The sequence below is a fragment of the Thermothelomyces heterothallicus genome (genome assembly GCF_042370625.1).
Source record: "Thermothelomyces heterothallicus CBS 202.75 unplaced genomic scaffold P884_scaffold_4, whole genome shotgun sequence".
NCBI lineage: Eukaryota > Fungi > Ascomycota > Sordariomycetes > Sordariales > Chaetomiaceae > Thermothelomyces > Thermothelomyces heterothallicus.
The window spans coordinates 486392-510555 of NW_027192565.1; the positions used below are offsets into that span (position 1 = coordinate 486392).

General features: G+C 57.9%; 10 protein-coding genes across 10 annotated transcripts; 6 read left to right on the forward strand and 4 right to left on the reverse strand.

Moving 5' to 3' along the window:
- Window positions 1–36: 36 nt before the first annotated feature.
- P884DRAFT_218230 (mitochondrial phenylalanyl-tRNA synthetase-like protein) lies at window positions 37–4075 on the reverse strand. The gene is made up of 8 exons (XM_069439374.1): window positions 3869–4075; window positions 3791–3804; window positions 3600–3640; window positions 3164–3546; window positions 2699–3100; window positions 2259–2639; window positions 1720–1934; window positions 37–1641 (listed from the first exon to the last, which is right to left on the reverse strand). Exons 1-8 carry the CDS (start codon window positions 3889–3891, stop codon window positions 221–223), a joined length of 2880 nt encoding a protein of 959 aa, XP_069300005.1. The 5' UTR covers window positions 3892–4075; the 3' UTR covers window positions 37–220.
- Window positions 4076–4252: 177 nt separating this feature from the next.
- P884DRAFT_283028 (mitochondrial carrier domain-containing protein) lies at window positions 4253–5903 on the forward strand. Its single transcript, XM_069443631.1, has 4 exons — window positions 4253–4655; window positions 4724–4728; window positions 4799–5523; window positions 5602–5903. Exons 1-4 carry the CDS (start codon window positions 4487–4489, stop codon window positions 5681–5683), a joined length of 981 nt encoding a protein of 326 aa, XP_069300006.1. The 5' UTR covers window positions 4253–4486; the 3' UTR covers window positions 5684–5903.
- A 492-nt stretch (window positions 5904–6395) lies between these two features.
- On the reverse strand, window positions 6396–7546 carry P884DRAFT_193361 (DNA-directed RNA polymerase; the record flags this gene model as incomplete). Its single annotated transcript, XM_069437751.1, has 3 exons — window positions 6396–6777; window positions 6839–7404; window positions 7481–7546. 3 exons carry the CDS (start codon window positions 7544–7546, stop codon window positions 6396–6398), a joined length of 1014 nt encoding a protein of 337 aa, XP_069300007.1.
- An 833-nt stretch (window positions 7547–8379) lies between these two features.
- On the forward strand, window positions 8380–9009 carry P884DRAFT_256079 (GrpE nucleotide exchange factor). Its single transcript, XM_069441041.1, has one exon. The coding sequence runs from the start codon at window positions 8567–8569 to the stop codon at window positions 8948–8950; it is 384 nt and encodes a 127-aa protein (XP_069300008.1). The 5' UTR covers window positions 8380–8566; the 3' UTR covers window positions 8951–9009.
- A 383-nt stretch (window positions 9010–9392) lies between these two features.
- P884DRAFT_327660 (uncharacterized protein) lies at window positions 9393–10992 on the reverse strand (the record flags this gene model as incomplete). Its single annotated transcript, XM_069445558.1, has 5 exons — window positions 9393–10016; window positions 10074–10218; window positions 10344–10680; window positions 10792–10852; window positions 10963–10992. The coding sequence occupies 5 exons, from the start codon at window positions 10990–10992 to the stop codon at window positions 9393–9395; spliced, it is 1197 nt and encodes a 398-aa protein (XP_069300009.1).
- A 1077-nt stretch (window positions 10993–12069) lies between these two features.
- On the reverse strand, window positions 12070–15077 carry P884DRAFT_193699 (replication factor RFC1 C terminal domain-containing protein; the record flags this gene model as incomplete). Its single annotated transcript, XM_069437774.1, has 4 exons — window positions 12070–14725; window positions 14778–14819; window positions 14878–14923; window positions 14981–15077. 4 exons carry the CDS (start codon window positions 15075–15077, stop codon window positions 12070–12072), a joined length of 2841 nt encoding a protein of 946 aa, XP_069300010.1.
- Window positions 15078–15502: 425 nt separating this feature from the next.
- P884DRAFT_193849 (mitochondrial 54S ribosomal protein uL16m) lies at window positions 15503–16378 on the forward strand (the record flags this gene model as incomplete). The annotated part of the gene is made up of 3 exons (XM_069437783.1): window positions 15503–15940; window positions 16011–16152; window positions 16215–16378. 3 exons carry the CDS (start codon window positions 15503–15505, stop codon window positions 16376–16378), a joined length of 744 nt encoding a protein of 247 aa, XP_069300011.1.
- A 464-nt stretch (window positions 16379–16842) lies between these two features.
- P884DRAFT_327663 (P-loop containing nucleoside triphosphate hydrolase protein) lies at window positions 16843–18409 on the forward strand. The gene is made up of 3 exons (XM_069445559.1): window positions 16843–17030; window positions 17081–17703; window positions 17787–18409. The coding sequence occupies exons 1-3, from the start codon at window positions 16944–16946 to the stop codon at window positions 18133–18135; spliced, it is 1059 nt and encodes a 352-aa protein (XP_069300012.1). The 5' UTR covers window positions 16843–16943; the 3' UTR covers window positions 18136–18409.
- A 359-nt stretch (window positions 18410–18768) lies between these two features.
- Window positions 18769–19650, forward strand: P884DRAFT_275436 (ER lumen protein retaining receptor-domain-containing protein; the record flags this gene model as incomplete). The annotated part of the gene is made up of 4 exons (XM_069442840.1): window positions 18769–18796; window positions 18882–18940; window positions 19013–19079; window positions 19157–19650. The coding sequence occupies 4 exons, from the start codon at window positions 18769–18771 to the stop codon at window positions 19648–19650; spliced, it is 648 nt and encodes a 215-aa protein (XP_069300013.1).
- A 1828-nt stretch (window positions 19651–21478) lies between these two features.
- P884DRAFT_193567 (uncharacterized protein) lies at window positions 21479–23140 on the forward strand (the record flags this gene model as incomplete). Its single annotated transcript, XM_069437767.1, has 2 exons — window positions 21479–22210; window positions 22271–23140. 2 exons carry the CDS (start codon window positions 21479–21481, stop codon window positions 23138–23140), a joined length of 1602 nt encoding a protein of 533 aa, XP_069300014.1.
- Between the last annotated feature and the right edge of the window lie 1024 nt (window positions 23141–24164).

The window sequence follows — 24164 nt, forward strand, 5'->3', positions numbered from 1 at the left end:
CTCCTCCTCCTCCTCCTCCTCCTCCTCCTCCTCCTTCTCCTCCTCCTGTTTCGCTGCCCCGCGGGTGCTCCACCACCACCACTACCACAATGCCACCCCCTCACGGATTTGAGAAGCGGTCGAAGCGGGTGTGGGTGGTGAGAAGGACGGGGCAAAGCTAGGCCGACTAAGGATCCGTGACACTGTGAGCCAAGCCGTGACACCCGCACCTTTTCGCCGACTACCTGATCTCGACCCCTAGCCTCTCCACCAACCCCTTCACCACCCTGTTGTGCATCTCGTTCGTCTCCTGGTTGGTCAGCGTCTTCTCCAGGCTGCGGTAGTTGATCCGGTAGCACAAGCTCCTCCGCCCCGTCTTGGGGTGCGTAAACTCGTCCACGAGCCTCACGTCCTCGACGCAGTCGCCCGCGGCGTCCCGGACGACCTCCATCAGGTCGTTCTCGTGCCAGTCCACGGCGCCGCCCAGGTTGCCCCCCGCGGCCGAGGCGCCCTTGAGCCAGAAGGAGACGTCCTTGTAGCAGGCCGGGTGCTTGCTGAAGGGCACGAAGGGGCGGATCCGGGCCGGGTCGTCCTCGACGCCGCGGAACTGCGACAGGAACCGCTCGTCGCGCGACCAGAACAGCCGGATGTCCGGGATCTTGAAGAGCAGCATCGCGATGCGCTCCAGCCCGATGCCGAACGCCCACCCCATCTGCGACGGCCGCCCCGCCTGCACGTGCAGCTCCTGCTTGCTCACGCCGCACCCCAGCACCTCGAGCCAGTCGCCCTGGTAGAACACCTCGAGCTCCCACGACGGCGAGGTGAACGGGAAGTAGGCCTCCACCCAGCGGACGCGGAGCGGCTCATCATCCGCGGAACCGTCGCTCGGCGGGGTCGCCGGCTTGCCCTTCTTGGCCCCCCCACCTGCTGCTGCCTCTGCTGCTGCGGCGGCAGCGGCGGCGGCTCTGGCGCGCGAGAAGATCTCGTTCACCATGAGCTCGAGGGAGCGCTTCAGGTGGGCCGCGACGGCGGCGGCCTCGGCCTCGGTGTGGTACTCCGCCTGTAGGGGGTTACGCTCCGGGTGGAAGGGCGGGTTGGGGTCCTCGACCGTCATGTTGTGCTTGGGCAGCCGCTCGAGGTCGGCGAGGACGGCGGCGGCGAGGTCCCCGTTGGGCACCTCGTTCCTGTCCCAGACGCGGGCTCCCTCCATCTGGTGGAAGACGGGGTAGTGGCTGCGGTCGACCTCGTCGCGGCGGTAAACGTCGGCGCTGATCAGGTACCCGCCGCTCGCGCTCGCCCGGAAGAGCTCGGCCTCGTGCGCGCTCGTGTGGGTTCGTAGGAGGGTGTCCTTGTTGATGTAGTAGGTGTCGGTGCGGGCGCGGCCCGGGTGATCCGGAGGGAAGCCGAGCGAGTCAAAGTTCTCGTACGTCGACACTACCGGATCAAAGTCATTGTAGTACCTGTAGGTCGGCCCCGGAAATACCGACTCGATGATCTTTCGCGTGATTGCCACGGGGTGGTCCTTTTGCAGGTGCAGCTTTCGCGACGTCAGGGAGAGGACGGTAGAGGAGACATTGAACCAGGAGTCGGTAGTATATTTCTTGCCGTTAATCTCCACGGTCTTGGGATTTGTGGTTACACCGGCACTTGAGGTGGCCGCATCTTCTCTCACGGGAGATCCCCATCAGCAATCCGAGGTCCGAAACTGCTTGAAATGCGACTGCCTCTCTCATTGCTAACCTGATGAGTACGCTGCTCGCCAGAACGGCGTTGCCGAAGCTGAAGCTGGCCCGCTTCGTTGAACGAGCAGCGCGACGCTGGATCGGCTGCACGAACGGGCCAAGAGGGCCCTCGCGATCCTCCGTTGTCCGAACATGCTGTGGTTCGGATCGCGGCTCAGATTGCGGCTCACTGGAGGCCTGATGGTGGGGGGATCGGAGACCTCTCGAGAGAGACTTGTGATCACTGCGCGAGCTCGAAAAAAGATGGGTGGGTCAGGTTGCCGCCGCCAAGGACCGGGGGGTAGCTACACAATGATATCGCCCACTGGCTGTGTGCCTGGGGAGTCTGATTGGCCAATTCCTCCGGGCCAAAAGGGTTCTCAGGAGGCCACTGGGATACCACTCTACTATGTACTGTACATCCCGTACTCGGTACGCTGAGGGGTCTGAGGGGCAATAATCACAGCAAGCAGGTGGCAAAGAAGGAAATGCCACAGAAATAGTATGTTGACAATCCCAATTATTTTACTTTTTTCTATCCTATGCTAAGCAGATTACTTGCTCAAGGGCTCGCCATCCTTGATCTTCTGGAGGCCATACTTCTCCAGGCGGATGGCCTGGATGGCGATGAAGCCCGTGGTGTCCATGGGCGAGAAGGTTTCGAGCGAATCCATCGACGCGTCTTCCTGCGAGTACAGGTTGCTGGCGTCGCTCTTCCGGCCCAGAACGTACGCGGCGCCCTTGTACACCGACATGCGCACCTCGCCGGTGACGTTCTTCTGGGAGAAGATGATGGAGTTCTCGAGGAACTCGCGCTCGGGGCTGAAGTACATGCCGTTGTAGAGGCAGTGCGACCATTCGAGGGTGACGAATTGGTCACGCAGCTTGCGAACCTTGGAGTCCAGCACGAGACCCTCCAGGTCGATATGGGCAAGACGGCTGGACGGGTAGGTTAGCAGCCAGGGTCGGCGCGTCTCAGATGCTCAGAAGACACTCACGCAATCGTCAGGCCCGGGGTATCGTAGCAGCCACGGCTCTTCAGGCCAATGAAGCGGTTCTCGACGATGTCGACACGGCCAACGCCGTTGTCGTGGCCAATCTTGTTGAGGAGCTTGAACAGAGCGACCGAGTCGCCGCTGACCTCACCGTCGGGGGTCACCACCTTGACGGGGATGCCCTTCTCAAAGTGGATGGTGAAGTTGTACGGCTTGTCGGGCGCGTCGGTGGGGTCAACGGTGCGAGTCCAGAGCTCCTTGGGCGGGGTGTGATCGGGATCCTCGAGGACGCCGGCCTCGTATGAGCAGTGAACCAGGTTGTCGTCCATGCTCCAGGGAGCCTTGGGAGTCGACGAGACGGGAATGTTGTGCTCGGCGGCGAACTTGAGAAGGTCGGCACGGCCCCTGTCGGGCAACAGTTAGTCTCTATAGATTTCAAACTTATGGCAAGGTATGTGCATGACGTACTGGAACCTCTGGATGAACTCGGGCAACCTCCACGGCGCGATGACCTTCATCGAGGGGTTGCAGGCCTTGAAGGCCAGCTCAAAGCGGACCTGATCGTTGCCCTTGCCGGTGCAGCCGTGGCTCAGGTATTGGCAGTTGTACTGTTGGGCGACGCGGACCTGCGCCCGGGCAATGATGGGGCGAGCCAGCGAGGTGCCGAGGAGGTAGCGGTCCTCGTAGATGGCATTGCACTGAATGGCGCGGAAAACAATCTCCTCGACGAACTCGCGCTGCAGGTCCTCGATGACCATGCGCTCGGCCCCAAGGGCAAGAGCCTTCTTCTCAACGGCAGCCCAGTCCTCCTCCTGGCCGACATTGGCGAGGAAGCACACAACGGTGTAGCCCTGGCACAATGTCAATGCATTAGATTCGCGTGGTGGACGGTTTTGGGTCTCACCTCGAGAATGAGCCATTTCAGAATGGTGGAGGTGTCGAGGCCTGGTCAAGCGATTGGGTCAGCACGAGAAGAGGGATCTGATTCATCATCATCGCAACAACACAGTGGCCGATCCGCGCAGAATGCAGACGGCGGAAACCAGCTGCATATGCGTAGGACGGGCATTCGCTGCGAGACGGAGGGAGTCATACCTCCGGAGTAGGCGCTGTGCAAAGATGGGAGTCAGTGCTGTAACCTTACGTTGGTTTGGCGGGGTAATGATCACTTACAGACAAACGCGACCCTTGGACATGGTGACTGAACCGAGTTGCACGGCCGAGATATGCTAAGGCGAGATTGTGACGGAGGAGAAGGAGGGAGATTCCGGGGGCAACGATGGAGAAGATTAGGTCTTAGCTCCCCAATCTTTAAGAGGTCGGCATATATCGGCCTTCCCCTCCCCAGACTTTGGGTATGACTCGATCGGGCCCTCGACCCAAAGGCGGTCAACAAACTTTTTCCAATTCCTGCCATGGCCCGCCCGATAACGGCTGACCCAGATCCAACCGATAGCCAATGGACCCTGGGCCCTGGTTCGGTGGCTGCGCTAGCCAATCTTGGAACTTGACGTCGCCAGCACCTGCGCGGTCTCGGGCCAGACGCGGAAAGAAAACCCGTTAAGTTTTTGGCTTGCCGTGGGAGCCGAAACCAACGCCGATAGCCTATCTTGACTGCGCCGTCCTCCATTGTTCTGTGCATTTGATCGATGCATTCAGCGTTTGCTATCGCTTGTGATATCAAAGCATTTCTTTCCAAGCTTATCTCTTTTTATATCTTTTTTCTTCTTGTACGAGAACGGAATGCTTGTATAACATCACGGGTCCCCTCCTTGGTCACTGCAGCACAGAATGCAGGCAGCCAGAAGTGAAGGACGCCCCGCCGTGGCGTCCTCGACCGCGACGATGGCCAAAGGCGAGAAGGACAAGTCCGTCACCACGAGGCCAATACACTACCCCTTCTGGTTCGGTGGTAGTGCGAGCAGCATGGCTGCTTGTGTAACGCATCCTCTAGATCTAGGTGAGTTAACCTCCAACCTCCAGCCCCCGCTAACAAACAGATTGGTAAATGCTAACCGATCTTTGTAGTCAAGGTACAATCTCTCCCAGAGTCCGCCCAGTTCATTTCAGTTCGCGTCTGACCCTCTCTCCCCCCGCCCCCAGGTCCGCCTCCAAACACGCACCGGCGACATGCCCAAGTCGATGAGCGGCACCTTTGTACACATTGTCAAGCACAACGGCTTTCGCGGCCTCTACAATGGCCTCTCGGCCTCCCTCCTCCGCCAGATAACCTACTCCACCACCCGCTTCGGCATCTACGAGGAGCTCAAGTCCCGCTTCCCGTCCCGCAGGACGGACCCCGCCACCGGCAAGCCCAAGCCGCCGTCCCTCGCCACGCTCATCGCCATGGCCTCCGCCTCGGGCTTCGTCGGCGGGATCGCCGGCAACGCCGCCGACGTGCTCAACGTGCGCATGCAGCACGACGCGGCGCTGCCGCCGGCGCAGCGGCGCAACTACGCGCACGCGCTCGACGGCCTCGTGCGCATGGTGCGCGAGGAGGGCGTGGCCAGCGTGCTCCGCGGGGTGTGGCCCAACAGCGCGCGCGCAGCCGCCATGACGGCCAGCCAGCTGGCCAGCTACGACGTGTTCAAGCGCACCCTGCTGCGGCTGACGCCCATGCAGGACAACCTAGCCACCCACTTCAGCGCCAGCTTCCTCGCCGGCGTGGTGGCGGCGACCGTGACGAGCCCGATCGACGTCATCAAGACGAGGGTGATGTCGTCGTCGGGCGATCACGGGGTCGTCAGGGTGCTGAGGGAGGTGTCGGCCAAGGAGGGGATGCGTTGGATGTTTAAGGGATGGGTACCGAGCTTTTTGAGGCTGGGGCCGTAAGTCTAACTACTACTTCTGCCCTCCCTGGGGCCTCAAATCCGAGCATTGGATGATTTTGCTGACGAGTTGTGCAGACAAACGATCTGTACATTCCTCTTCTTAGAGTCTCACCGCAAGGTCTACAGGAAGATCAACGGCATCGCGGAGCCGGTGTAATACACGAATCACACAAGGGCGCGTCGGCATGAGTTTTCTACTGTATAGACTACGTTCGCAACCATCCAAGCACAGGGATATATGCATACATACAGAGCAATATACCACGGGCGGGCAGTCAAGGGGCCAGCAGGGGCGGGCGTTTAGCATGTTTCTAGAGGGGCTTACAGGCATTTTGCAGGCGCCGGCGTTGGAATAGAAGCTCGTTTCGAGTAGCCTTGTCCAGCATTCTGCGCCGCCCCTTCTCTGTATTTTCCACCTTTTTTTTTCTTCCTATACCTGACAGACTTAGATCAGAGCGCGTGTACCTAGTAGGTACACTCCCAACTAGAACGCCAGATTGTCAAAACCATTTATGGCAGAAACTCTCATCACGTATCCCCCCAATTTTATGACCTCCCGCTGGTATCTTTGGGGTGCAAAATATTAGAAAAAGGAAGCGGTCGGCTGCCCCGGTGCTCTGCAGGACGGTTACGTTCGCCTGTAGGCAACTGATGGCACTTACCGCCGTGCATCCTGACGTGCATACTTCTGAGAAAGGTTGACCCGCCATGTGCGACGTGACCGCACGTAAATGCTTAGGCTCCTAAGAACAGAAGCACTGCAGGTCGCAGCCGGGATGAACCCATCGGAGACCGTCGAAGATGCTTCGTTCGCACAGCCAGCAGCTTTGCAGGATGGTGTCTGTCGGCTGCGAAATCCATCGGCCCGCCTATGACCAACTGCTCTGGCCGGCGCCGTAGGGCGTTGTCCCGTAGGGCGTTGTCCCTCCAGCCCCGCCCCAGGCGCTCTGGTTACCGGCGTTCCCAAAGGGCGTTGTGTACCCACCAAACCCGTCCGCTCCTGTCCCGTATTCTGGGCTGCGCGGCCCGTTGTAATCGCCATTCGTGCCGTCACCGCCGTCCTCGGCGAGCTCGTGGATCAGACCGGCCAGCTTTTGTTGGAGAACTTTGATGCCCTCGCTAACGATGACGTCGGGCGGGAGGGCGCCAGCGGTTTCGACGTTGAAGTAGAAACGGTTGGGCACAGCATCGTAATCAAACGGCTCGCCTTCTTGAGGGGGTTCCTCCCACGCGGCGTATTCGCTCGGGGGCCTTTTTGGGAGCTAGTCAGCAAAGTGTCGGCGGAATGGATTGGAAGAGGGGGGAGGCTCACCATTCCGCTTTCGGATCCGACTCGTACCAGTAGTCGGTGTGTCTAAGCTTGTTGTGCGGGTCGTATTCAAACCCAATGGCAGCCGAAGGAGCCCACTTCGCATGCTCCTTGGCGATACCCTTCTTTGCTATGCATTCGAGCTTGATCTCCTGGCCTGGGCGGAGTTTGAGGATGAGCGGGCCGAGCCCTTCGGCATCGTTGACTATCGGGGTGCCGAGAACCTGGTTTATGCGGTCTCCGGTAGGCACCAAGTCGCGAGCAAACACATGCATGTTCTCTTCGCCAGTACACTTTGCGTGGAGGGTGAGTCGAACGCTGCAGTGTTCGCAGCAGCCGTCGCAGTCGCAGTCGCGTGCGTACAAGAGGTTATCGACGCCCTCGGCATTGAGAGGGATGAGGCCCAAGCGATGGGAGATAAACTCATCGGCTAGAACGGAGCTATTCTCCTCGATTTCGACCAAGTCGATGGCTATCGTCGGGATCTCGGCGAGCATGACGCGGCGGAGAGAGTTTGCGAAAGAGAGATCGGCATTTTGGAGCTCGAACTTGACGCGGACCGAGTCCGCCTACACGTTGTGAGCGCTTTTAAACACCACGAATGACCCTCCCGAACGAGACGTGGAGAGGAGGGCAGAGACGTACTTGCGAGATCTTGACAACCGGGCCTAAGGCCTCGGCGTCGTCCATCACCATCGGGTCGTAGTCCATGTTGGCGCTAGAGTCGTCAAAACTCGCGGTTCTGAGAATGACAGGAAAGGCGCAATGGGTAGACCCAGGAGACGGAATGCAGGTGGAACAAGCGGTTGTTCGAGGGCAAGTTCGGCAATCTAACCAAGGTTGGGTGAAAGGTTGAAGGGGGCGATAGGACGGAAGTTTATTATTACAACTCGGCTTCGAGCGCCTGCGACAAAGCGCGCCGCGCTAAAGAAGCTTACCTTAACTATTTTCACATGATGAGCGCCAAGCACTGCATCAAGTACTAAAGTACCTCCGTACTGGTTGCGAGCACGGTCCCATTGTTTGTGAGCTAAGCGCGGCCTGCCACTTGAGGTCGGGTACAAGCCGCCAGGTACTGTACCAGGCCGTCTCAACATTGTGGCGGCCCGTCAATGATCCGCCTGCAAGTTGCGCTCGGTCCCGGAGGGCCAAGCCAGCTTCGCATCGCCCCCATAAAATCTTTCGAGAGCCACGCGACATCGAAAGTTGAGCGACCAAGTTGCCTGAATTTCAGGAAAACCAGATCCACGAATCTTGCAACCATGTTACGACAAACTATCTCAGCCTCCTCCAGAGCGCTGCGCTCGACCGCCAGACTTAGCACGCAGAGGCAATCCATTGCTCCTCTCACCCGATCCTACTACCAGAGACCATTGGTGGCGCCGGCCCAGACGATCGCACCGCGAACACGATGGTACAGCTCCGAAACGGAGACCGCCAAGAACGACGAAAATCAGTCGAAAGAGAACACTGAGGCCGGGAGCCCCAAGACCGAGAGCCCCAAGACCGAGAGCCCCGAGACTGAGAGCCCCGAGGAAGCCCTCAAGAAGCAATTAGAAGCCAAGGACGCCGAGATCCGGGATCTGAAGGTAGCTTCCTCCTCTCCCCCCTCCTCATCGGCCGTGCACCCGTGCGACTCGTTAGATGCTGATGCGCTGACTTTCTGTCTAGGATCGGTACCTACGCTCCGTGGCCGACTTTCGCAACCTGCAAGACCGGACACAGCGCGACATGAAGGCGGCGCGGGACTTCGCCATTCAGAACTTCGCCAGGGACTTGGTCGAGACGGTTGACAACTTCGAGCGCGCGCTGGGCGTGGTGCCAGAGGAGAAGCTCAAGCCCGAGAACAAGACGGAGCACACGCAGGATCTGGTCAACCTGTACGACGGTCTCAAGATGACCGAGACCGTCCTGCTGCAGACGCTCAAGAAGCACGGCCTCGAGCGCTTCGAACCCGAAGGCGAGGTGTTCAATCCCAACGAGCACGAGGCCACCTTCATGACGCCCATGCCGGACAAGGAGCACAACACGGTCTTCCACGTCCAGCAGAAGGGCTTCAAGCTCAACGGCCGCATCTTGCGCCCTGCCAAGGTCGGCGTCGTCAAGAACAAATAAGCGACCAAGCTCAACTCGACTGTTTTTCGTCTCACCCATGGGAGATTGTCTCCTCTCTCACATCTTGTATTATTAGCCATTGTTGCGGATTTCTCGCGCGTGCCACAACACCATGGGGACCAGGGCGGCCGGGCGTTGTTTGTTTTCTGGTCTCACCATGTATAATGCTCCTCTCATGAAGTCGGTTCGTACCTGTTTAGCATATGGATTGCGGAACCAAAAAGAGAAAAAGAAGGATAGAGATGACGGGCTGCTCTAGGACTGGTACATAGGGCCTCGGACACACACAGACGCGCTACTAATGCAAAACGACGGAGTGGGGACGTTGGTTGCCGGCGAGATACGAATCCATATCTTATGGCCTTTTTTGGTGAACAGCATTGACAAGTGAGCCCGTTTCCCTCAAGTGCGTTTCCTATCCACCCTTCTAGGGAATATTCCGTCAGTCCCCATCCATCATCTTCTCTGCACACCCTTGTATCTTGGCCTCCAGCTCCTCCCTCTCCCTGCGCAGCGCGCGGATGTCGCCCCGCAGCAGCTGTTTCTCCCGGACCAGCCTCGCGAGGGTCTGCCTCAGCGCGCCGATCTCCCGGACCGCCTCGACCGCGTCGACGCCGGAGAGGAGCGCCGATGGCAGGATGGGTGGCGGCGGCGCCGGACCCTTGGGCTCAAAGCGGCAGAGCGACGAGGAGCGGGCGGGGATGGCGGGCCCCTGCCGTGGTCGGGGCGGCGTCGGCCTGGCGGCGTCGACGGCGGCGGCGGCGGCGGCGGCGCAACCGACAGCCCAGCGGGCGAAGGTGCACGGCGCGATGCGGGCCTGCTCGGGATGGCCCTCGGCGTCCGAGACCCAACCGCCGCAGCCGCAGCCGCCGTCGTCATCGTCAGGTATAGTGGTCGCGAGGTTCCCTGGGGCCTCCTCGTCCTTATACTTGTCCTTGACTTTGTCCCTGGCTTTGTCCCTGTTCTTGGCATTGCCTTTGCGGAGGTTGCTGCTGCGCTCGTGAACACGGGGCTGCTGCCGGCCAGATGTAGGAGTGGAGGACGGCCAGCCATTGCCGAGGGACTCCTAATAATCCTCGCCGGCGTTGGCAGCGTTCCAACCGTCGCTCCTCAGGGCGTTGACTGCCCAGAGTGGCTCGGCATCGTACCCGGCTGGGATGGACAGGTGAAGATCGGCGGGATAGCGGTCGTGGTAGTGAAGATGAGCGCGGTCGGGTTCGTCTTCCGGCAGCGTCAAAGTCACCGAGTCCTGAGTGTCCTGAACCATGCTCGGGGCGAGTTAGCGAGGCCGCCCGTGGATTTATTCTACGAGCACCATAGAGAGTCGCAGTCAAGTCTAGTGAAGACGTAAGAAGAGAAAGGGAACAGTAAAATATCAACGAAAAATGCCTACCAATGAGCGCCCGGCTCCGTTCCCAGCTCCTGGTGGGAAATACGAGCCAGAAAAGGCTCGATCCCGCTGCACTCGATGCTGCTGGCACCCGCCCGCACGGCGAGGTATGCCTTCATCATCGAGTCTGTAAAGGGCACCTTCTTGACGCCGCCGTGCACGCCGCCCTCCTCGACCTCCTTCACACAGTCGGGAAAGGGGCAGATGGGCGGCTTGCCCTGGCTTAGAGTACCGACTTGACCGTCCGCTCCCTGACCGCGCCAGGCGAAGCGCTGCTGGGGTGAAGGGCGAGGAAGTCGAAACACAGCGGGCTCGCTGCAGCTTGGGGCTTCCTGGTCATCTAATAGCGATCTCGATGGTCAATATCAGCCAGCTATTATCAGCCAGCAACCCCCACCACCCCCCCCCCCCCCCCCCCAAAAAAAAAAAAAAAAAAAAAAAAGCAACTTACCCATACCATTGTCATGGTCGATCGAGAAACGCATCTTGGTCTCATAACCACTGAGCCTTCCCTGCTCACAGCGTGTCAGCATCCAGTCAAGTAAATTTCCCCTGTCTCTTCACACCCGAGAGAACGTTCACGGTTTGGGGACGCAGGAAACGCAGGTTTACGCCTGAAGACCACGTGCTTTGTCAGTGGCGCCTCCTCCATGGTGAGCTGCTCTCCCTAACGAGATTGAAACGCCCGGAACCGAGTAAATAACAAGAACGCTAAAGAGTGGGATCAAAGGAAGTTATCGAAGAGCTGATCGATCTCCCGGCTTGCAACTGGTATCTGCAGCCGGTTGGAAGCTGAGGGCACGAGAAAAAAAAATTGGAGCAGCTAGCTTCCTGAAGCAACTTACAGTGAAGACAGTGAACGAGATAATAGCCGGCTATGTTACCGGGATGAAGTCAGAAAGGAGGCCAGAGACGCCGAGAAAAAAAGAGGTTGTTTAGAAGAGGATGTGTACGTGTACACTCGAGCGAAGAAGACTTCGAACCAACTCAGCGCATGGAGAAAAGAACAAGAATAGGAGCTCACAGACCGTCACATTGATTGTTGCCCAGCAGTAAAGTGCTCAAGGTGGACGATCACGCGTTTCCCGAAATCAGATAAAAGGCATGCATGAGAACAGTACCTACCAAAGGGTGATCTTGATCATGCCGCCCCGTATTTTCCCTAGTTGAAGCCGAACGCAGAACCTCATATTGATGGACCACCGCCAGTCGCCGACATAGTATGCCTTCCCCGTATGGGATGATGGGTGGCTGTGTGCAGGTTTTTGCCCGCCTAATCGAGATCCCAAACATGACTGGGCTGGAAAGTCGCGAGTTACGCCTTGTCAACTAAGCCTTCTTCTTCGGCCGCCCTTTTCCCTTGGTAGCGCCTTTGCTCCTTGCCTTCGGCGCCTTATCATTCTCCTCCTCCTCCTCCTCCTTGTCATCACCACCGGCCTTTGCCGTCTTCTTGGCTGTCTTCCTCGCCGCCTTCGGCTTGGGCTGCCTGATGTACTTGTCCTTCTTGAGGTCGAGCTCCTCGTCCTCGTCGATGTCAACAATCTCGGCCACATCGTTCTCGTCCTCTTCCTCAATCGCTTCCTCCAGGTCAGGCATCTCTTTGTCCGCTCTCCTGGCCGCCCCTGTCACGTTCACACTGCTGACTTTCATGAAGGGCACAGGATGCGATGCAGCATTGTATCTGAAGCGGGTTAGCCCAAGTGTAAATGGGGGTAGGTAAATGGAGAACTTACAGCCTGGTGAATGTCGCCTTGGTCTGCGTATCGAGCTGCACCGTCTCTTCGGACTGAGGTCCGACCCCGAGTTCCTTGATGCTATCAAAGTCCTCGCGGGTGAGGTAGTAGCTATCCATCAGATTGATAACGTCCTCGACGGCATCCTTGCCCTCCAGCTCCAGTCGCTTGATCAGCTGGTGCCAGAGCACGGGCAGATACTGCTGCCGGATCTCGTTGTGGTCACCCGACGACTTGAGGCGCATGTGGGAATGGATTTCGCGGACGAAGCGGCCGAGCTTCCCGTACTTGCTGTTGTTGCCGAGCCAGCTTGTGAACACGGGCTGCTCCCTGAACATGCCTGCAATGAAACTCGACGGCCTGACGGTGCTGAAGACTGCATGCTCCGGCATCAGACTCCAGTGTTGTTGCGGGCCATGGATCATGCGGTCAACCAGGTCACCGTCGCTGATGCTTTCAGCCGCCTGATCAACCAATTCCAGCCACTTGAGGTTCTGCAACCTAGCAGGGTAGTTGTTGCCGTTCAGTGCCGCTGGTTTCGACCGCAGATAGTTCTCTTGAATCATCAAGAAACTGAACTCGTGGTCGTGGAAGTAGAGCTCGATCTTGTCGTTCAACGTCGCTTTGCTCGCTGAACTGAAAAGGCCGCCGCCAATCATCTTTTGGCAGATATCCCAAGGCTTGAGGACGACGTGCTTCTCCCAAGCCTTGGTCATCTCCTTGCTCTGGTCGAAGTCCATCGTTGTCTGATCCAACTTTGCGGTGGACAGCATATTGATGATCTGGCGAATGTCCTTGCCGCTGCCTTCAATGAGCGCGTTGATGACCTGGGGCGGTATCTTGAGACCCTCTCTGTGGCAGATGGTCATGATCCTGGACCGGATCTGATCAACAGTCGGGCGCTGGAACTTGATGTCGAAGGCGACGTGATCGAAGGGCTTCATCTTGGGCAGCCTCCGCTCATTGCAGATCAGGATGAGGGGCACCTCCGTCTTCTTGCAGAACTTGGCGAGGGCGCCAACACCGCCGCGGTCGCCTGCTGACATCCCGTCGACCTCGTCCATCACGAGGACGATCTTCTTCTTGCTGGCGTCGACTTTCTTGCCGTCGCCGGCAAAGTAGCCCATCAGCGACGTATTGTTGAGCACGTCGCTGACGCCGCCCTCGACAAGCTTCTTGCTGCGGGTATCGCTGGCATTGCTCTCGAGAACGTCGTAGCCTTCAAGCTTGGCGACAAGATGAGCAGCTGTCGTCTTGCCGATTCCGGGAGGGCCAGAGATGATGATCGCACGGTACCCGCCCATGCCGTCGGCGCCTCTCTTCTGAAAATCGTACTTGCGGGATATTGGCCATTTCCTGAGCCAGTTCTGTATCCGCTCGACGTTCGCCTTGTTGCCGCAGATCTGACTGAGCTGGGTGGGAGCATACTTGGTCGTCCACAGCTGCGATAGCGGCTGGGTTGGGGCTGTAGTAGGGGCGCCGCAGGCCGCGGCAGCCTTTTTCGCCTCCTTCTCGGCCTCGGCCTTGCGTTCCTGCTCTTCCTTCTCCATCCGGGCTGCCTCCTCTCGGATCTTCTTCTCTTCAGCCTCCTGCTTCTGCTTAGCCTTCTCGGCCTGCTTACCACTACCACCGTGAGCGGGCATCGTCCTGATGAGGTAAAACAGGCCTTCCTCATCAATCGTCTTGATCCCATGCTCCTTGATCTTTCTCAGCTTGCTGGGTCCGGCATCATCTCCAAGGACGACAAAGTCTGTCTTGCTGCTCGGTGCGCCCGTGACTTTGCCTCCATACCGTTTGACCAGAGCTTGACCCTCTTCGCGGCTGAGTGTCTTGAGCATGCCAGTGAAAACGAAGGTTTTGCCCAATAGACAGTCCTCCGCGCCTTCGGGTATTTCGGCAGCCCCGGCCATTGGAGGTGGCCCGGTATGGCCGCCTCCTGCAGCCGCCTTCCGCCAGTCGAATTTGGCGTTCGGGTCTGGTGGCGGAGCGTCGGGGGCCTTAACTGTAGGAACATTATCAAGAATAGCCTGGATATCATCTGACTCAGGCTCAGGCTGCTTCTTCGCCCTCGGAGCGCGGGGCTTTGCTGCCTTCTTCGCTGGCTTGACATCATCATCGTCATCATCGCTGTCCGAGGTTGGGGTCTTGCGCTTTTTGGCTGGAGCCTCTTTGACGATTGCCTTCGGTGTCGCCTTCACCTCGTCTCCGTTCGCTTCCTCGTCGCCGACCCCGACAGGCTTGCCAGAACGCGAAGCCACTCTCTTTGGCTTGGGAAGAAATTCTTCCTCGCTCTCTTCTTCGACGTAATCGTCGTTCTTTCGCTTGTTACCACCCCTCACCTCCGCCGCGAAGATGTCATCTCCCGCGTCCTCGTCCTCGTCGTCCAGAAACGCATCATCATCATCCGCATCGTACTTTTTGTAACTAGTGATGGGCTTCTTTTTGGTTCCGTTTTGCTTCGGATTCGCCACTTCAGATGCTGGTTCTGTACCTGTTGGCTTGGTCCTAGGGCTCACGCGGACCTCGGTACCAGAGGCTGGGTGGGTTTTGGACGCTGGTTTTGGCGTGGATGACGTGGCGTTTGGCTTCGGCTTAGATGCCGCAAAGTATTTGGCGGCAGTGGTTTCTTCGCCCTTCACCGCAGTAGGAGCACTAGCAACGGGTTAGGAGCACAGGATACGAGCCTCAGGCAAGTAACACTCACGGTGCCCTCTTTCTCGGCGAGGTCCTGGTTGGCTTCTTGGTTCTACAGCTTCATTAGACATGGTAACCCCAAGGAAGCAGTACAGTTGTGGTCGACCTACTCGATAACCTCTTCGTCGTCACTATCTTCGACAACCTTGCGTCCTTCTGCAACAAATCAGAAGACTACCTCCCATGGGGCAATTCAATGGAGGATATACGCACTGGCTCGAGGTTTCTTTGTCTGTTCCTCCTTCTTCGCCGCTGGCTTAGGTGGGGGGCCACCGCTTTTCGGGGCGAAGAAGCTGCGAATATCGGGCATGGCGGCGAACCTGTCGAATGAGAGGAGTCTAGATCGAAATGAGAGAAGGGAAGAAGAGAAATATGAGGTGAAGGTGGTTGAAAGATTTATGTTACACTTGAGTTCGGGCCGGACTCAATATGCCGCGGGAAGTCCAGGCAGGCGATGGAAGCCTGGAAGCCTTGGTCGCGGAGTTGGGATCGTTGACGCGCTGTAACGGGAAGGGCGACGCGGGTTAAGCCTAAGCAGGGCCAATTTCTTGGCGTTTGGCGCGCCTGAGCGTGACGTGCTGCATTAAAGTGGTACCCTTTAAACCGATATTTCCTTATCCATAATTTGTTTCTGGGCGGTGCCAAAGCGCTCGCCGGGGCCCTTTTTTCGGCGCTGGAACCACAGCCCATCTTCGGGACCCCATCACGGCCGCGAACCCAGCCAATTCGACCGCCATGAGGCCAAACGCTCCGTCGGCGCTCCTCGGCGCCTTCCAGGCGCTAAGGATAACGCCCGCGACACCACTCCGCGCCTCGCTCCCTTCGGCGACCGTCCTCCGTCCCTCGGCCGCGACCACATCCGCGGCTACCTCGCAGCATGTCAGGCTATTCTCGGCGACAGCGATCCGGGCGGGAACATGGTTGGAGCCCAGTCTTAGCCGCAAGAAGAAGATGATGAAGGGCCGGCCCCGAGTGCCGACGGGAGGATCGACAAAGGGGACGACAGTGGTTTGGGGCGACTACGGGTTGCGCATGTGCGACCACCACCGCAGGATCAGCGCTGCCCAGCTCAAGGTGGCTGAGGACACCATTAAGCAGCGGCTACGTGGCGAGAAATACCGGCTGTACAAGAGGGTTGCCTGCAACGTCGGTGTCTTTGTGAGCGGCAACGAGGTAAGATGATGGACGGCACACGATTGTTGGGGGAACTCGACAGTGTGAGCTGACGGCGGCTGGCTTCAAGATGAGAATGGGTAAGGGCAAGGGCTCTTTCGACCATTGGGCGGCCAGAGTGGCGGTCAACCAGATTCTCTTTGAGATCCGGGGACTCGTGCACGAGCAGGTCATTCGGGACGCCTTCCGGCTTGCGGGTAACAAGCTGCCAGGTACGGGATAGTCCGGCTGCTATGTACAGGTGCTGAGTTGCGGATGCTGACCCTTAATTCAGGGCAATACGAGTTCGTCAAGAGGGGCGACCCTCCGGTTGTTGGAATCACAAAACTGGATGGCATCACCTTGGAAGACCTGAAGAAGCCGTGGAAGAAGCTGCCAGGACCCACGACGCCCTCGCCATCTACGAGTTCTTCCAGCTCGGCACCTCCTCCGTCATAGGGCCTAGGCCATGCCCTTGGCCCTTGTCCTTGATGTATAATATGTAGACCAATGCAATAGCCTGTATGCGTGTCGAATTCAGGCACACACTTCGAGCGGATGGTGACCATCAAAACGTGGTGTGAGCTACATTGGCTTTGATCCATGCGTGAATCCTCGCAACTAAGGTTATTTATTCATGTCGCCAATCTATGTTGACGATCTTGGTTGAAATCTGTCTACTGCCCTATCAGGGCATGGGGCCTGTGACCGGTGCTGATGATGATTTTGGTGTGTTGAGTCATCCATGAACCGATGGAGCGGGATGAGATGCTTACAAGCTCGCTGTTTTGAGCATTTCAGAATTCTCTCGGAAGCGAAGCCCTTTCATGCAAGTTCCCATTGCCTCGAATGCCAAGGCAGCGATTGCCTCCTGCCTGCTATGGTCAGTGCACCCCTGCAACCGCTTAATTGGGTTTTTGGTAGCGACTCCACGTCGCGTCACCCAGACGCGTCTCGTGAAGAAGCCACCACTCTCACCTCTCCAACCACAACCATTCCTTGCACACGGCATCACAAAGTCACCATGGCGCTCATTGTCGACAAGCACCGGCCCAGGTCATTGGATGCCCTCACATACCATGGAGAGCTATCCGAACGGTTGCGGTCGCTGGTATGGACTGATTTCACCGATCGCTAGTGACGTCTATTAACGGCCCGCAGGCACAGAGCGGCGACTTTCCCCACCTTTTGGTGTACGGTCCCTCTGGTGCGGGCAAGAAGACAAGAATTGTGGCCACACTAAAGGAGCTGTTCGGGCCCGGAGTCGAGAAGATCAAGATCGACGCGCGCGCGTTCCAAACCAGCAGCAACCGCAAGCTCGAGTTCAACATTGTCGCCTCGGTCTACCACCTGGAAATCACACCCTCAGACGTCGGCACGTACGACAGGGTGGTCGTGCAAGATCTGCTCAAGGAGGTCGCGCAAACACAGCAGGTGGACCAGTCGGCGAGGCAGAAGTTCAAGGTGGTCGTCATCAACGAGGCGGACCACCTCACCCGAGACGCCCAGGCGGCCCTGCGCCGGACCATGGAGAAGTACTCGCCGAACCTGCGGTTGATCTTGCTCGCCAATTCCACGGCCAACATCATTGCGCCTATCCGATCACGTACTCTGCTCGTCCGGGTGGCGGCTCCGACGCACGAGGAGATCTGCGACGTGCTGGCGGCGTCGGCGAAGAAGGAGGGGTGGCCGGTGGTGAAGGGCCTGCACCAGAGGATTGCCGAGGAGAGCGGGAGGAACCTGCGCAAGGCGTTGTTGATATTGGAGGCGGTGCATGCACAAAAGTAAGCCTGCAATGTCTTCGTATTCTTTTTCTTGCACACCATTCTCGTGGCAACCTGGATGCTAACTATGCCCTTCCTCACAGCGAGAAAGTTACGGACACCACGCCGATACCGCCTCCGGACTGGGAGGCCCTCATCGGGCAGATCGCCAAGGAGATCATGGAGGAGCACACACCGGCCCGGATCCTGCAGGTCCGGTCTAAGCTCTACGACTTGCTGACCCACTGCATCCCAGCAACCACGATTCTGAGGACGCTCACCTTCAAGCTGATTCCCATGATCGATGACGCGCTCAAAGCAGATGTTATCAAGTGGGCTGCCTTCTTTGAGCATCGGATCCGAACCGGGACCAAGGTTATCTTCCACCTCGAAGCTTTTGTTGCCAAGTTTATGAGGATTTTCGAGATGTACTTGATGAGCATGGACATGTGAGCAAGGGGGGGTTCGGTTAAGGCTTGGGCGTTATGGGACGGGGCGTGGCGGGGCCATGTTTTTGAGGGCTGAGACGAAAATAGCATCTTACACTTGGTTACTGACATGCTGTGTAGTGTAGTGGACATAAATCATGCTGCCCAACTTGACAACAGGTCAGGGATTCACACAGCAAGTCGGCACTGGAACAAGAAGGTGTTAATTCGGATGGACTCTCCGGTCTTTGGAGATTCATCCGACATACGATCTGCACCCTAACCCTAGTTTGATCGAGATGCCTCACTTACAAGTTGTTCCAGACAACATCCAGCTGTTCCTGGCGAATCAGCTTTGCGCGGTGGGTCCCCTTGATGCCACCTGCGTCAAACTGCCGTGCCGTTTTCAAAGGCGCGACCGTGTCCGGAAGCCAGCTGTTGGGGCTCGAGGCTTCCCATCCAGAACCGACAAAAAGGAGGAATTGCGCCCGGCCGACCTCAGCAATTGCCATCTGTCTTCCACGCTGGCCTGCTCGAGATCCGACCGGACAGCTGCCGCGTTGTAGCAGCTCGACCCCTGCTAGTTATCTCCCAAGCTATCGAATTCGTGCGACCTGGGCGATCCGAACTAAGACTCGAAGCTCGGAAAGCCTCAGAGATGACGCTCAACCTCTTTCGCGTCGCCGGTATGGACCCCCCAAGATCACGAAAAGAAAAAGAACAGAGAGCAACCAAAGACTCGAAACAGAGGCTGACATGCGGCCGCGATAGGGGATCTCTCCCACCTGGCATCCATCTTTATTCTTTTGCACAAGATTGTCCAGCTCAAGGTGCGCTTGCCGCTGTTCCCAAAGGGTTCCCCTCGTTTTTTTTGTCTCTCGGGATTCTAACCAAGCAAGCAGAGCTGCTCGGGCATTTCCTTCAAGTCGCAAGTCCTATACCTGATCGTCTACGTGACACGCTACCTCGGTATGCATCAATGATCTTTTCGTCGGCCCCAGTAGGGAGCAGTTAGCTGACCACGAGCAAAAAACGGCGGAACCCAGACCTCCCATGGACGAGCTCGCCGTACAACTTCATCTTCAAGGTCCTCTTCATCTCGTCGCAGTTCTACATCATCTACCTGATGGCGCGCGCGTACCGGCCGACCAACGACCCGAACCTGGACACGTTCCGGGTGCAGTACCTGCTGGGCTTCGCCGCCGTGCTGGCGATCCTCTTCCCCGTGCGGTACACGGTGCTCGAGGTCTTCTGGGCCTTCTCCATCTGGCTCGAGAGCGTGGCCATCCTGCCGCAGCTCTTCATGCTGCAGCGCACGGGCGAGGCCGAGGCCATCACGGCGCACTACCTGTTCGCCCTCGGCATCTACCGCGCGCTCTACATCCCCAACTGGATCTACCGCTACGTGACGGAGCCGACGCACAAGATCGACACCATCGCCGTCGTCGCCGGCGTGCTGCAGACGGTGCTGTATAGCGACTTCTTTTGGATCTATTATACCAAGGTCATGAAGGGGGAGAAGTTCAAGCTGCCTGTTTAAAAAAGAAAAGGAAAAAAGAAGAAAGGGGTTGGCGGTTGGCCAGCGCGGAGAGGGGAAAGAAAATCCAAGATGCCGAAACCAAGTATGGGAAGTTGGTTTCATTTTTCTCTTTCTTTGTGCCATCTGAAGTCTCCGTGTATGGTCGTTCGTGCTGTGATGTTTGGTTTGTCTGATACGGTGTGAAATGCGTGATGAATGACAATGGATGGATGGGGACCGGTGGCTACAGGGCTGTAATCACGAGAAGCTGGGTGGCCGTGGATCTAACCCGACCAGAAATGGTGATAAAGGGGGGGGTGGGGGCGGGATTCCAAGTGTGAGGACAGCAAAACAAAAAAAGAGACGGAGAATGCATGCCTGGCGTTCGGAGGTGATGGCTGGATCTTCTTCTGCTGGATATGAAAGGGTCTGATATGGCTCGAATGCTTATTCTACTTGGTCGTCTTGGGAGTGTATATAGAAATAGCCTCTCGTACAAATGGGAACGGCCACTTGTTTGTCTCAGGGGCTGGTGCCCGCGATTGGTGACGGAGGGAGTTGCTGCCGGTTCATGGCCAGACCGAACAGCGGTCCCAAGACTGAACCACTCATGATGGCTTTTCCGGGACGCTGACAACCTAAAAAAAAAAAAAAAAAAAAAAAAAAAAAAAAAAAAAAACCCTGGAAGGCTACGTTGTAGTGTACTGTCGTCGTTGCCGGCAGGCGCCGGCGCCATCTCGCCAAGAGGTCTTCGACTCCGGGAACTAGCACAGGTCTGAGACGCCCTCGCCAACGTCCAGCGTCTCGACCTAAAAAGTCCTCGTTTGGCTGGCTGGCTCGCGGGTAGATTGGCAGGACGCAGCACATGGCATGAATTTTCGCCGTTTTAAGCATCAGACAAGCATAAGCAACCCCCCACGCCCCGCGCGCATCCGTCTCAGATTTTTGGCCCCCTTTCCCCCGCCCCCTTTGATTCGGACGAGTTAGGGATGTGTCTGTGCGCTCCGGCGCCGTCTTGCTCCGGTGCGATCTACACAGGCTTCCGGGGCATCGTGGGAACTGGTACTCCCTGCTGTCTTCCATCATGCTCGGGACCCGCCAGGGCGACGACACAACACATACGGATTACACATACACACACGCTGGAGGCTCGGCAAGCAAAGACAGCCGCCGTCGTTTTGTATGTATGTGCATACTGTGTACCGTACATACATACACTAGATGATGTCTGGCCGCAGGGGGGCCATCGCGCGCCAGGGAGAGAGAGTGTGTGTGAGTCTCTTGCTGGCCGGGATCTGAGCGAGTGATGCTGTCGCTCCCATGATCTGCCGCTAGTTGCTGCTGATCAGCTGCAGCTAAATGCTGCTCTCTCGGGTTGCTTGCCATCCTATCTCGTTTTCCGAGCTCCAAGCGAGCGATGGCGGTCAGGCCTGTAACTAAGCTTGGCTCCCGACCGCGCGGGCTGCTGCGGCATCCTCCTGGGACGGGGGCCGCCTCGGTAAGATTGTGTTTGTGTGGGCGTGGGGTGTGTGTGTGTGTGTGTGTGTGTTCATGCGATCACTTGTCTTTAATCCTATCCTCTGCTCTCCTCTGTTTTGTTTCCGTTCTTTTTTTTCTTTTTTTCTTTTTTTTTCTCCCCTCCCTCTCCTCCCTCTTCTGCCGTCTTTTTGGCTAATTCACCCCCGCATACCCGCGCTGTCCTCCTTCTGGCTGAAAGGATGATCGCCAGGTCCGCCGTCGCTGCTGCTACTCTGCTTCAATTTTGCCGCCGGCGGTAATATACGTTTTGTTTAATTTTGCTATTTTGTACTTTTCCTTGTTCGGACTGTCTGCAGAGTGGTCTCTTGCCATGGCCAAGAGGCCGCTCATATTCTTGCGGCTTCCGCTTCTCTTCCTGTTATGCTCGAGCTGTGCTTGGGTCGCTAATGTGGTGGCAGACGGGCCGGGACCGGTTATTGTGCAGGGGCGGGATGGCGTCGGAGGAGCGGGAGCGCCCGAGCCGGTATGGGCACGGGTGGTCGGCGAGGTGGAGGAGGATCGGGACGGGCGGCATCCAAGGTCGCTGCCGGCCGCCGAGCCGGCTCACGTTGTCCGCGACGGGTGCCAGGCCATGATCACTCCGCCCCCGTCGCTCCTGGGCCGGCAGGACCAGGGACAGATCCAGGCGCTGAGCCAGCAGCTGCAGCGGATCAGCGATCAGTTCCGCTCGGTCAGCCAGGCGAGCCAACAGGTGAGCCAGTCCAGTCAGCAGCTCAGCCAGGCGCTCCAGCAAGCCACGCAGCGGCTCAGCCAGACGGAGCAAGAGCTGGCGAGCGCCCGCCTGCAGCAGGGGGCCGCCGAGTCTGCCTCGCGGTCCATGTCGCAGGCCTCGGCGGAGGCGTCGCGCCGGGCGGACGAGGCGATCAGGTCGATATCGCAGAGCGCCAGCAGCGCCATCTCGGCGAGCATGGCCAGCTTCGCGAGCTCCATGGGCGCCAGCTTCTCGAGCGCCCTCCAGCTGGCCAGCCAGAGTGCGGCGGACGCGTCGAGGTCTGCGGCGAGCGTGGCACAGAAGGCGCAGGAGGACGCCACGGCGCTGAGGGTAACGTCTCCATCTCAGAAACACCGCCGACGACGTCACGAGCTAACCAATGTCCATCAGGATGAGGCCAACTCGCAGATCCAGCGGGCCCAGGGCGCCGCGCTCTCGGTCACACAGACGGCCTTGGCGGTGGTGGGCGGCATCATCGGCTCGTCGCTGCTCACGGGCGTCATCTTCGTGATCGTCCTCCGCCGCCGGCGCACAAAGCGCCGCCAACGCGACCGCGGGATGGGAAGCGGCGAGGGCAACGTCGGCAATGTCGGCCACCCACAACCGACGGGCACCTCCAACAAGGCCTACTCGGTCTCCTCGGCCAAGAGGGGCTACGCGGCAAGTGACGACGGCAGGAGCAGCAGCAGGAGCAGGAGCAGGAGCAGGAGCAGCAGCAGCAGCACCTACAGTGCCGACGCCGACGGGTTCCGGTTCCCTACCGGCGTCCAACAGCCGCCGGCAGCCATGACTACTGATACTGGGGGAGGAATATCTAGAAAGCGCATCTCCCCGGCAGCCGCCGCCAGGGTGGGCTACGCGGTCAGCTACTACGGTCCGCGACCCTCCCGCGCATCCCGCGAGGCGGCGGCGGGAGCAACAGCACCATCAACGACATTCCGGCTCGGAAAACCACCCCCGCCTAGGGGAGCAACAGGAGCATCATCGCCATCGTCAGCTTCAGAAGCGAAGGGCGGAAAGTTTACCGTCTCCCCCAACTCGGGATTCAAATTCAACCTTGGAAGCACCCGACCCAAAACTACGCAACAGCAGCAGCAAGAGAAGGAGGAGAAGGAGGAGAAGGAGGATGAGAAATCGGGGAAGAGGAGAACCACCGGCTCGGACGGGAATAGCCAGCCGAGTCTGACCCTGGACCGGTGGTTGCGGGACGGGACGAAGGTCAGCCCGTTCCCGATGCTGAAGGGCAGGGTGACGGATTAAAGCCGTGGTGTGGGTGCGCGTGCGTTAAGGCATCTTATCCGGGCAGGATGTGGTGAGGTTTCCATGGAGGCTAGGTCCCGTGTGATGTCAATATACCCGACCACCTCCGCATGCCTATCCCAGGGCCAGGCATTGTATCGTGCCATTGTTCCCTGATACCGGATGGCCCGGGAAAACAGAGAGGATGGACGTCCAGCGAATTCTCCGGGCTTAGTCAATGTGTGGGTTATAGCCCACCGAACGGATGGGGGCTACGGCAAGAATCCGGGCCAACATCTGAGCAGAGGACCGGAAGAAAACAAGGGCGTGGGTAAACATGACGTAGAATCAGCAAGTTGGTCGCCGTGCCCACGCAGGGATTGCCCTACTTGGCAAGCTGAGAAAACAGCTCGGTACTAGTAGTATATATATAGTACTGCAACCTAATAGCGCATGCAAATCAGAGAGATACGGATGAACCAGAGAGATACGGTTCACACAGTGCCTTCTTTTGCCCAATTGGTACTCACAACTTGAACCATACCACGGCTCCTATACGGGGCTGGAACACTCTGTACGTACTTGGACAGGAAACAAGCCATAAGCTCTAGAAATCGGTGAAAGAGGGGAAAAAAAAAAAAAGAAAAAGAAAAAGAAAAGAAAAGAAAATCGAGAATAAAAAGCGAAGGCCCTCATCAGCTGAGAATGCGTGCGTGCCACGAACAATGCTGAGAGCAAGGAGGCTCATCCTCCTATTGTTCCCTCGGTCATCATCGTGCTTCTCTCCTTTCTCTCTTTGCTCTCTGCACGCAGACGGACATGGATCAGTCTAACCTACCAAGCCAAAGTAGTTCCACTCGTTCGCCCGCGAAGTCGTCATCGATCAGATGACGGGCTCGTAACAGAGTCCTGTTACGTATATAAGCTGTACCTCAAGGCATGTACAGCACATATTACGTGAAGTACCTATGCTCCCTTACTCACCTTTACATACTATTACATGTACCTTGGCCCATTAATAAGGTAAGGTCCTTGATATGCACCC